We start from the raw sequence: 11,909 nt of genomic DNA on the forward strand, positions 1-11,909 counted from the left end.
TAACTGAAATCGTACTTGAGTTTATATTTTAGATCTTTTTATTATATTTTAAAAAATGCACTGACGATACATCGCTGCCAGAACAAATGCAGTCCCTTAATATGGGGCGGCTGAGCTGCTCTACTTGAGCAGTCAGCAGGACATTTGGATCCTCTAAAGAAAACCACCAACATGATTGAATGGTGAATAGTTTCAATGTGACTGAAACTTACAATTCTATCACTTCTCGACTCTACAAACCATAAAAGAACCAAAGGTAACATCATGCTAAACACAACACCTCAAGACTTGCCCAGGCTGTTTATCTCTCATAGCCCAAGCCCATTCAGTCCTACAGACATTTTTGAAATGGTTCATATGCTTACAAAAGGCTAGGTAACCAATGAAACAACTGAACAGGTGTTTTTCAGCTGCTGAACAGGATTATCCCTTAAATATATCCATTTTTGGACTTTATGAAAAGCTTACTTCATTTCACAATATTCATGCCAGTGTGGTTATCATATTCATGACACTGCTCCCAGAACAACACATGTTTTCATGCATAATTATGTCAGTGCTTGGTATTTTGTTAAAATCTCACTGCACCCTTGTGTCCCATTGGGTAAACAGAGGAACAGAAATACATACTCACTTATTTGTACTGGAAATCAGTGAAGCTGACATGTAACTGTCTTCTATAAATAAAAGTTAAAAATGTACTGATTAAAGGGACACTGCAGCATTATTTTTACATCAAGTTCCGTTCATTCATCATGATTGTAATTGTAAACTTTTAAATAAAAATGTTAAAATAACCCTGCTTGTGTTGTATTAGGGTCCCAGTGCAGAACTTGACCCATTCTAGAAACTATAAAGTTCCACCTTCTGCTGCATCAACAGTAGTTTTAAAAATCTGTCTTTTGTAAGTCTTTGTACAAGTGCAATGTTAACTGGCTGGAGTCCCTCTTTAATGATGAAGTGAGGGCAACTCGATGCACTTAGCTGAAATCATGACATTTCCTCCATATATTGTGTTGCATCAGGTTTCATCAAATGATTGAATGGTTTCCAAGAACCTCATCATCAGACCAATGAGCTAATTCATGATCCTCTTAGGACAGAATAACTGTCACTAATGGTTCAGTAATGACTGAGCTAATTATCTCTCACAAACACTATCATAGTAAATCTGCCATGTTGCTGCAGCAGGGGTCAAGTGGGCTTATGAAACTCCATGATTCACTCCGAATTTCCATCACTTTGTCAAAGACGTGTAATTATGTGTACTGTTTAATAGCCAACCTTCCTCCGAATGCATCATCTAACTGAGCCACAATGTCACACATTTCACAGCTGTGTTCTGCAAATGTTTGCAAAAAGTGACAGCCATAACCAAACGAGACTGCGACACTGTAGCTGCTATGGAAATGAGGGAGAAGGAGGGCTGGGTGCAATTTCAATTTGGGAATGAGAATGTTGTCCCATTAGGGCATAGTGTGCATCTAATAATATCCCCTCATTCCTGTGAATCAGAATCAGTCAGAAATACCAGTTTTGGATGCTGGGTGTCATGAATAAATGATTCCACCCCCCCCCAATTTTGGTGCACATAGAGGAAGAGGGGATGAATGACAGCAATGTGTAATGTTGTGCGAGGAGACTCTAAGAATATGGAGTTGTTTCAGTGAGTATGCAGATGCACGTCACTCAGCAGGCTTTAACTCATCCTTCCAAGATCTGGGACAGCTGTGCTTGATCTGAATTTTGGTTGGTAGCATATAACCTGTAAATCTACCTACTACTTTGTGAATTTATATATAAATAAATATAAATGGATATGATAATAGTAATTACAAATAATCAACGCTCGAGTAAAAATAGTGTCTGCAGAAAACTGGACAGCAGAGAAGTGAGACTGATTTGTTATGTCAACACATTTTTGCATTCAATCTGCAGCACAAGAAGATGAGTTTTGGGAAGAGGTGAGATGAAAAGGATTTCATAAATACAATTAACTTGGACGCCCAAGTTCCTTCTATTTTCTCTAAGCAGTGCTTGTCACAGGCTAAACGGATGATTGCACTTCCGTGGCAAAATATTAATAGAGTGAAAATAAGTCAGTGGTTTAGGGAATTGTACTCTTGTCGTCGCTTAGAAAAGATTACACACACGCTTAAAGGCAGAGACAATTCGAAACGTGTGAGGTCTATTTATATCAAACATATGACGATTCAGATATTCTGGGTCAGTAAGATGAGCTGAGATTTTTTTGTTATTTCTGTTAGTTTTCTTTGTTCTGCTTCTTTAGTCTTTAATATTTTCACTTTGGTAATAACTCCATGTTCACAAATATTGATCTCTTAGAGAACAAAGGAATTCTTGAGTAGTGTTTCCCCTGCCATTACATTATTTTACACCATGTAAGTCTTGCTTATGCAAGTACAAGCTTTTTTTAAAAAAAAAATCTCAATATGAAGCAGTTTTATGCAAAAGAGTTCTCCCCACATTATAAATCATGCTGATTATTTTAAAATAAAATAATTGCAGTAACAAATAGAAATATGAAAAGCAAAATTGCATTTTGTCTAAAGTTGTTATGATGATCCGATGATTCAGTCGTAATGGCTTGAATAAAAGAAGGCAGAAGGTTTGAATCAGGTCTCTGAAAATACAATGCTAATAATTCTAAGATTTCACATTAGTGGGTGACGACATCTCCACAGCAGCCATCAAAGTTTAGACAAATTCAATAACTCTTCATCTTCTCAAGACGCACTGGAGCAGAAATGAAAAATGAGCTTTTATTTTTTTTAGTCTGCGTGTTCTTTCCACGCTTCCCTTGGTTCACAATGAAAAGCTTCAAGCCAAATCTGTGAGAAAGGGCGATGGGGTGAAAAATGGCGTCCTTATCTCTGTAGGAGAGTGGAACAGATGCGGATATGACTTTGTTATCATGCAGCTCACTGAAAGTGAGGAGGCTAAAGGATAAAATGGGGAGGGAAAGGATGAGGAAGAGGAATGTGTGCTCCCATGTCGGGTTAATTGCAGGAATAGATTTCTTGCAGGTAGAACAGGCCTAAATAAAAACAAACGACTTCTATTATCCAACATTAGTAGAATACTCTGTATCATCTTTCATTATTTACAAAAATATGCAACAAGGCAATCTAATTCTAGTGTCTCAGCATCAATCACAAGGCTATACTTAAAACAATCACTGCTGCTCCTAGAAGCACACGCTCAGATAAGGCTCATAAAATCTCAGTTGCTTTATGGCAACATGTAAGAAGTTTCTATGTACAAGCAGACAGCTTGACACATTCAGTGCTATTGATTCAACTGAAGCCAATAATCAGTTTGCAGCTAAAAAGCGCCACGAGTTTCCCTGGTTCTCCGTCTCAAAAACAAAACAATGACCAAATGAACAAAGTGATTTTTTAATGTCTTTTTGAAGTTTAGGTGACTGCTGTAAGTGCACAAGCACAATTTATCGCCAGCCAAAACAAAGCTTCGGACTCGACATGGGTCCAACAAGAATCTGCAGCAGTTTACCGTGTGCATCCTCCCCAAAATAAACAACAAGGAAGCCATTCATCTCTCTTAAGTGTTCTTTATTACCTGTGAGGAGGGCTTCATAAATCAGTGTGAAACTAGTGTCTATTCCACAGTCCTGCTAACTGCTTCATCAAGTTCCAAAAACTGCAAAATGCTGCAAATCCAAGGATTTGAATCTGTATTGATATCACAAGTGTTGGCATATATACAGTATGATGCTTAACAGATACAGTTATGGCCAAATCACTATGTGCACTACGACAGCTACAGTACAGATTTTGTGTGTGTGTGTGTGTGTGTGTGTGTGTGTGTGTAAGAAAGAAAGAGGAAAGAAAGAGGATGAAAAGCTTGAGACAATAATTTAGAAAATATAACAATGTAAAGCAGTTGTCTTTAAAATACCATCAAATATCCCTTTTTAACCAAAAGGTTTGAGTCTGTCAAGTATCAGAAAACCAATAATGCAAATACAAATGACCTCAGTGTTACAACGATTGTGTACATGATGTCAATCACATGCTGGTACTGCACATGGTTCTTCAACACCTGTTACTTATAACATGAGCAAAACATCTTTAAACCAAAGTCTCTTTACATTTTTACTGTTCCATTAAAGAAATTTACATTAAGAACTGACTTCATCACACTGACCGTGTGCTACATACACCTAAATATATTCTGATGCTTGTTTATGTAGGAATATTTTTGTTAATTTTAAGAACCTGCAGTGGGATCTTAAATGTTTTAAGATTTTTCTGACTGAAAATCCAACACTTCAAAAGTGTTTATATCATAACAAAAACAACAACAACAACTCTCAAATGGTTCAGTGGTTTTAAGAAAACCACAGAAACCAAGCAAACAACTACTGTGAGTGCCAGGTTTACCCACAGTGCCACGTGGTGAGTGTTTTGTGAGCCAGGTTTTTAGCGGCCCTAGGGACAACCACAGGGGTCTCCACAGGCCCTTTTTCTATCCCAGAGAATGTGCAGCTCCTCGGCTGTGTGTTGGGGGGACGACAGCATGTCCACATAGCACTCTTTCTCACACAGCCAGCCGGGGTCCTGCCAGAAAAAGAGGGGTGGTCAGGACAGTGGCTGTGTTAACTTGCACAGATGACCCTGGTTATTAATCATAAAAAGCTCCAGGTCTTTCTCAGGTTGAGCTGCTAACATGGACTTTTGAAAGGCTAAACAAAAAACTGTGAACTAAATGATCTCGTCAAGGTGTGATGATTTTCCTACCGACTCCTCCAGCAAGGTTTTATTTCTCACTTGCTCATAAAAACTGGCTGGTTGGTAAGTTGGTAAAATGCTTAAAGGTTTGTGTACAATACTGAATGTTCTGCATTTCTATATGTAAAAAAAAAATAATATTCACAATGTGAATTAGTTAACTTCTATCTTTGACAAAACATATCCAGTTGTATTTTTTTTTACCTGATATTTCTGCGGTCCAACAGCTGCCATCCAAATCCCCATGCTCACATCTTCTCCCTGTAACGACAAATCCAAGACAGATTCCTCTCAAAAACTCATGATTATCTGCCCATTATTCCCCCATGTTAACTTGCCATTTTGTACTCCACCTGGTAGGCCTTCAGTTTCTCTGCATTACTGGCGAGCCACTGGACCAGGTCAAAAGACACCACGTAGCCTGAGCCACAGGCAAATGCTGGGTAGGCTGGACTAGGATACTCCAGCTCCTGCCACTTACCAATGCGGTCCACTGCCCAGCTCTGCCTGAAACTGGGTCAGGATGGTAGATTCATTAGCATCGCATCCTGTCATTGTTTCGTGTGACACATAATCATTTTCAAGTTCGACTGACAGTGTTCTTAAGTTAAATTCCCGAAAAAAAGAGCTAGAATCCTAAGGTGCAAAAGGATCAGACACCAAATAGTACTTACTTCCCCCACCAGAAATTGCTGCGCTTGAGACCCTTGTGGTCAATCTTCATTAATACTGAGTCCACGTCTATGTAACAATCATCATCTGTCTTCAGCAGCAGATTAAAGTCAGCGTTTCCCACAGACCTGCCAGAGAGGGAATTTGCAACCTTAATTAAAACGCACCTCCTGATTTCTTTGCAATATCCCAAAGTGAATTTACTTTTAAATAACAATGAGAGTTAAGGCCAAGAGGTCTTGCAAACAAATAAAAGACTTGCCAACTCAAAGCTTAAGATCACTCTGTATATTTTGCTACCTGATGACTCACAACTGTACTTTTCCCCCGACTGACTGGTTTCATTTGTGATTTAAACAGCAAGACATTTTGAGGAGACGACACACTTTCATTTCAGGTTGCTGATTTCCTCAGAGGGCCCAGGCAATTTGGAGACAGAGAGTCGAGTCATTAGCACTTGGCATACCATTTATAGAACTGAAGCAGTTTGGAAGGCACGTTCCTGTAGGTGTCTACCACATCTACAAACACCACGTCGCCATGCCTCAGGCTCTCCTGCTTCAAGGCGGCATCCTCCCGCTTCAGCCTGGAGGCATGGTGCTCCATTCTGGCTTGGCGGCCCCGCAGGAGCCCGGACAGACCGTCTCCATCTGACACCCAAATGGTGGCCACAGGGAGACAAAAAGACGGGGGAATTGACAAAGAAATGCAGAAACAAAACAGGACAAACTGGTGAAAAGAGTGATGTTTTTTGTTTTCCTAATCTAAAACAGGATAAGAAAAAGTCCCATTAACTTTTAATTCACCCCTAAGTCTGAATAAATGACGGCACTTTTGAGGAGTAATAACCTCAATCACTTCTTGGCAAACACTGTGATATAAATGTAACATTCTTCAGGACGGGTCATTAGTTCTGTTTTGAGAGATACTGAATGGTGATTTTAATTTAGTTTTCCTTTAAAATTGCAACAAATCCATTCTCAGATAAACTCTATTGTAAACATGTGGAGGAGGTAAAAATCAATAATGTGGTAGAGAGGGGGAAAGAAATTTTTTTTTCCCCCATTTGGTATGTATGCCAAATGGGAAATAACAGGAGGCCTCAGGCAAAAAAAAGGAGCTAATCTCATAACCTGACAGAATGAACAATGTATTTTTTATTTTTACATAGGATCTCCTTTTATCACACTTTGCTCAGAGTGATTTTGATCGAACTGTTCTCATAAAAAGCTCAGGATTAATTCGGCTGGACCGACCGTAGATAGTAAATGTGAATCCTCCAGCCAAACCAGGAAAGCCGAGAGCACTTCTATGAGGCAATATGTCCTCTGCAATCTGCAATTCCAAGAAAACAGCAAAAGAAGTTTACTTCACGTTAAAACCTTGAGAGAGAATATTCATTTTTGAGACAATGGATCAGTACGTACAGAGGAGATCTTGAGGACACCTCCTCCATTATTGAGCTGAACAGAGGAGGAGTTGACTGTGGTCAATCCAGCAGAGTCCAGACTCTCCCAAACCAGTGTCCCCTCAAAACCCTGGAAAAACAAAACAGCATTTCATTGAATGCACATGTAGCATAGTGTCGCTCTGTCCAGCAGTATTTAAACTGAGTGATGAGATACACAGGCCCATCCTTGTGTGTGTGTGTGTGTGTGTGTTTATTTTTTGTTGGTTTTGTTTTTTAAATGTATTTATTTATTTATTTATTTATTTATTTGTCCTTTCAGCTTATCCCGTAAGTTCACGGTCGCCTCAGCGGATCATTTGTCATTTTGCATAGTTTTTACGCCAGTTTCCAGACGCAACCCTCCCTAATTTCTACTGGGCCAGCCCTGCACAGCTAGGAGCTACCATTTTATTTTGGCTGGTTCTGGTATTTCTCCAATAGAATTTTCTTAAAGAGTAACATAAATCTGTCTATGTAAATCCTGTTGCTACTGATGTTCAGTGGTCAAGTGGTTTCTAGATGGCAGCAAAACACTGCACTTAACCTGGTGTTGAATGATAAGCAAAGATGTTTTGAAAAAAAAAAAAAACATACAGAAAAGCACCACTTTTATCCTTTGGGTTAATCTTTAATCCCAACATGGGATTATATATCATTACATTTGCAATGAACATTTTATATTTTACTGTACAAGTAACATCAGAGGCATTTCTATTGACCTGTGTTAAACAGTATGATTTAGGATGAAAATCTTTGAAAGAACGTCTTCATCAAGTGTAAAAATCTAAATAATAAATAAAGCATATTTCTTGCCTTTGCGTGTCAGTTGTGGGACCTCAGTATTTCTACATTCCTGCCTATCTATCTGAGTGTAAAGACTGTAAAGAGCTTACCTTAGGCAAGATGAATTGCTCCACTGGTTTGTACCACATCCCATTCACCATGGTCCCTGTGCTGATGGCACTGAAGCGAGCAGTAACCACAGCCTCCTGCAAAAAAGTTAGTTTTTACATAAAGAATTCATGAAGAAACTAGTTTTTTTTATAACTGTGTAATTTCACCTTCAACTACCCTGAACACTACATTACAGACTGTTATCTCAATGGCAGTAATCCAACAGGATTTTCAGTTTTATTCTCCAACTGAGGCAGTAAACAGTAGCAGCTCTGAGTCCTCCAGCTGCCCCCAGGCTGTGTGTCTACCATACTCCACAATAAAGCAGCATGCCGGATGTATTATGCTCACAGGTCGAGGCTCTGTTACCTCTTGGTCCAGCTGTAGAAGCTTCACAGTTACATTGCTCTGAAGCTCAGGTCGGGTCCCGCTTGGAAAGACCCCCAGCCTGGTGATCACCACTGGGTGAAGGACCTTGAAATCCAGAGCGATGGCAGACACATCAGATGGGACTAGGACCGACGGGTCAGACACCGTCACAATCTCTATTTCTGCATCCTGCCCTGACACTGGGACAGAAGGAGAGCAGGCAGTAGCACACATGAAATTTATTACCAGCCCAACATGCTGACTGACTCTTTTCAGCCACGAAGACCAAGTGATTCGAGGACAGGGAGAGCAGCCAGAGAAGAAGGCAGACTCTGATAAACCTACACCATCAGCAGTTTGAAGTGCTGGTTCTTATGACTGCCGTCTTAAATGTAAGCTTCTGCTTAAGAATGGGGTTTCTTAATTACAAAAGAGCAGTTTATTACCAAGGAGATCAATGTAAAGATTACGGCTGTTAAAGGGAAGTCTGCTTTTTTTACTTGCTCCACAAGTTGTTCTGCTTGCTCCAAAATACCGACAATTAGAGGTGGGGAATCAGCAGCATTTCATCAAACCCAATGTTTCTCACACAGACCAAGGGGAATTAAGCTGGAAGATTTAACCAGCATGTGAAGATGTGTTTATTACTCTTCTGCTGACTAAAAATAAGTGCTTAGTTTCTGCACAAATGTCAAAATAATTAACAGCAGTGGCTCTTCTTGGTATTGGTCAGCTTGATATCACCAGTTCATTCAGAGAAACTAAATGAATCCAACCAGCATGAGTCATAAATTCACCGTTATCTAGTTTATATTTCAAACATTACACCTTCAGCGCTTCACCATTTTCTACAGTCAATAGTTAACAAATAGCCTATGACTATATATATCAATTTTCATTTGCTGGCTAAAATAATTGTTAATTACTGATAAATGGCCAAACATTTCCCCAGAGCTCAATATGATGTCTGCAAATTGCTTGCTTTTGCTGAGCAACAGTCAGAAACCAAATATTTTCAATTTATTATCATAGAAGACTAAACAAACAGCAAATATTCACATATGAGAAGGTGGGACCTGTGAATTTTTCAGTAAGCCTGCTAAAAAAAAGAAAAAAGAAAACAAAAATTACTTAGACATCAAAACTAAACATGGCAACAAACCAGCAAAACACAGAAACAGAAAACAGACAAAAAAGTCCCACCTTCAAATATAATTAAGATTTTTTCTCCTTCTCGCAACTACAAACCACAAACACCTTATGCTGTGAGCAGGATTACTAAAGCAGTCTGAGCAGCTAATCAGCATTCACATTATCACAGTCCCAAAGAAAAATCCCTATGATAAATGCAGCACAAACAAACAGATTTCAGCAACAATTAATTGTCCGCTTAACGTGCGCTTTGACCTGAATCCCGAGTCAGGAACCCAACTGTGTTTAGAAGCAGCTATTGTGTCTTTCCCTTCCAAATCATAATGAGCATCTCACACCAAAGCTGCCCGCCTGCCTTCAATTCTGAAGCAAATCACGTCAATGCTTACGACCATTAACACGGTGGAGAGCAGAGAATGGGCCGGAAAAATAAAACGTCGCCATGACCCCAAAGGCCGTCGTCTGAAAAAGCCTATTCTGATGAGCAGTAATTATGCTTTCACGAAGGCAGCAAACACTGAACCGACGGGGAAACGGCTGAATTGGACTGACACTGTGAAGGTGAGAGACATAACAATTACTGTGGACGTTCAAACTGACAGTGCATGTTGAATTATTTCATTTACTGTGCCTCAGTGCTTCATATAGCTTTATTTTCAAGTGTCTGTACACACTTCCTGCTGCGTTGACTGGGAGACGTTTCTGCTTTGGCCTTGGCTATGGAAAGTAAAAGAACGGCATCCTTGAGCGGTGGGCGAACATGAATAAAGGTGTTTTACTTCTTTTCATCTCATCTCCTGTTATGCTGGCTCCCCCGCCACTAAAGACAACAGGACAATGCAAGCAACAGATTGCTTAGAGAACATCTCTCCACATTACAGGTGCATTTGGCCACTCATTAGTGTGTGAGGCATACTTTTTATTATTCATTTATTTTTACCTGGATCAGTGAAGTTCAGGAGGGAGCAGGAGTATGGGTCCTCTCTGTCCTCCTCTGGAATGGGGCAGCCATATTCGCCCACAATAAACTTCACCCCCACTCTGAAAAAAAAAAAAAAGCACAAAGCACCACTTGGTTCATCTTTTTGGTCCAGTATTAGGCTACAAGATTTCTAAAGCTTGTCCATCTATCCACCCTCCGTTACCATGGTTACTGAGGGTTGCTTAAAGGCCATCACACCTTATCTGTGCTCAGATCGCTGAATAAGAAGAAAATGGACAAAAAGGAAGAATAAAAGTGAGAATACTGGCTGCTGGTCAGGTAAAGATAAAAGGTTTGATGGCGCTGTCAGTTATTTGTCACAAGCTGCAGGCTTTGTTTGCTCTAAATGAATCGGACTAGGAGGGGGAAAAAAAACCTGTAGAGAAGATGGAAGTCCACCCTACAGACCTTTGCTTGAAGTGGGGGTGATCTCTGAGGTAGCCCAGCCAGGTCTCCCTTATCGCTTGTCGCAGTTGATAATGGTGCCTCGCTGACAGCACTCCCACTAAAACTTCATAGAAAGGTAAACCTCCATCTGTATCAAAAACAGAAACCAAGCAAATGCGCTGTGACAGAACATCTCCAACAACATGATAGCACAGCAGCAAACAGTGCCAATGCCCAGTTATGACAAAAACCAGAGATGAAATTGCTATTCACACTTTGAGGCAAACTGGACTCCCCGTTTCTGATTCTGACTGACGTGTCCTCTGATAGTTTGCTCTTATTTCCTGTAATGCACCTTCCTTAAAGAAATCATTAAACCAAAAGATGATCAAACTGCATTTCAGTGACAAGAGAGCCGCTTTACAACCATGCACAGCGGTGGTAAGGAGTAAAAAAACAGTGTGATAGCAGCACGGAGCACAGTAGTTGCTCGGCTCGCTTCAGCCCGTTTCCACATCTGTCCCAGCAACGCCCAAACACAACTGAGCTGATAACATGTTCCTACTGAGACACACACAGACGGACACACACCGCAGAACCAACACGCAGCAGAGCGACAGGGCACGAACTACCTGTCCCCACAGAAACTACGACCACAGCAGACACACCGGGGCGGTAGAAGCAAAGTTAGCCAGCTCGGCTGGAAACAAACAAAAAAAAGAAAAAAAGTTACGAAGCATAATGAGCTGAAGACTGGAGTTGTGGCTAAAAGTACCCGAGTGTGTGTTGTTGTCCAGCGGGGTAGAGGAGGGTCGTTGTGCCAACCACAAGTGCACCAGGACGGCGACAGCACAGGGCAGCAGAAAGAGCGCTAGCCTCCGCATGGACGGAGCCCTTCATTCAGCCGGACTAGCCTTCAGCTTTAGCGGCGCGGAGCCTCTTCCTGAGCCGCACGGCACTGCACGGTGTGAGTCTCTCCGTGTGTGCGCTCCCTTTTCAGCTCCGCAGCTCTCCGCCGGGCTCTCACCACTGCCTCATGTCTGCCTCCGCTGCTCGGAGAGCTGGACCAATGGGAGACGAGGAGTACCGGCCGCTGTGCACTCTGGGAGATGGAGTCAAGTACTCTCTAGCCAATCAAATACTGTATAAGCTGGAAAATATATCAAAGATATACACATTCAAAATTTTATTTTATTTTTTTTAATCATACAATTTATTCATCTATTTATAT

The 11,909-nt window shown here is 40.7% G+C and overlaps 1 protein-coding gene across 2 annotated transcripts; it reads right to left on the minus strand.

Moving 5' to 3' along the window:
* Positions 1 to 2,758: 2,758 nt before the first annotated feature.
* Positions 2,759 to 11,756, minus strand: b3galnt2 (beta-1,3-N-acetylgalactosaminyltransferase 2). Of its 2 annotated transcripts, XM_067525538.1 has the most exons (12): positions 11,454 to 11,754; positions 10,700 to 10,826; positions 10,250 to 10,350; positions 8,158 to 8,357; positions 7,788 to 7,883; positions 6,872 to 6,982; positions 6,701 to 6,779; positions 5,911 to 6,094; positions 5,447 to 5,572; positions 5,126 to 5,285; positions 4,977 to 5,033; positions 2,759 to 4,601 (listed from the first exon to the last, which is right to left on the minus strand). In XM_067525538.1, the coding sequence occupies exons 1-12, from the start codon at positions 11,560 to 11,562 to the stop codon at positions 4,473 to 4,475; spliced, it is 1,479 nt and encodes a 492-aa protein (XP_067381639.1). In that variant the 5' UTR covers positions 11,563 to 11,754; the 3' UTR covers positions 2,759 to 4,472. The 2 variants fall into 2 exon arrangements, with proteins under 2 accessions (XP_067381639.1, XP_067381640.1); XM_067525539.1 differs by lacking the exon at positions 10,700 to 10,826 and having other exon boundaries at positions 11,454 to 11,756.
* Between the last annotated feature and the right edge of the window lie 153 nt (positions 11,757 to 11,909).

This window comes from Channa argus, chromosome 1, assembly GCF_033026475.1.
Source record: "Channa argus isolate prfri chromosome 1, Channa argus male v1.0, whole genome shotgun sequence".
In the NCBI taxonomy this organism is placed as follows: Eukaryota; Metazoa; Chordata; class Actinopteri; order Anabantiformes; family Channidae; genus Channa; species Channa argus.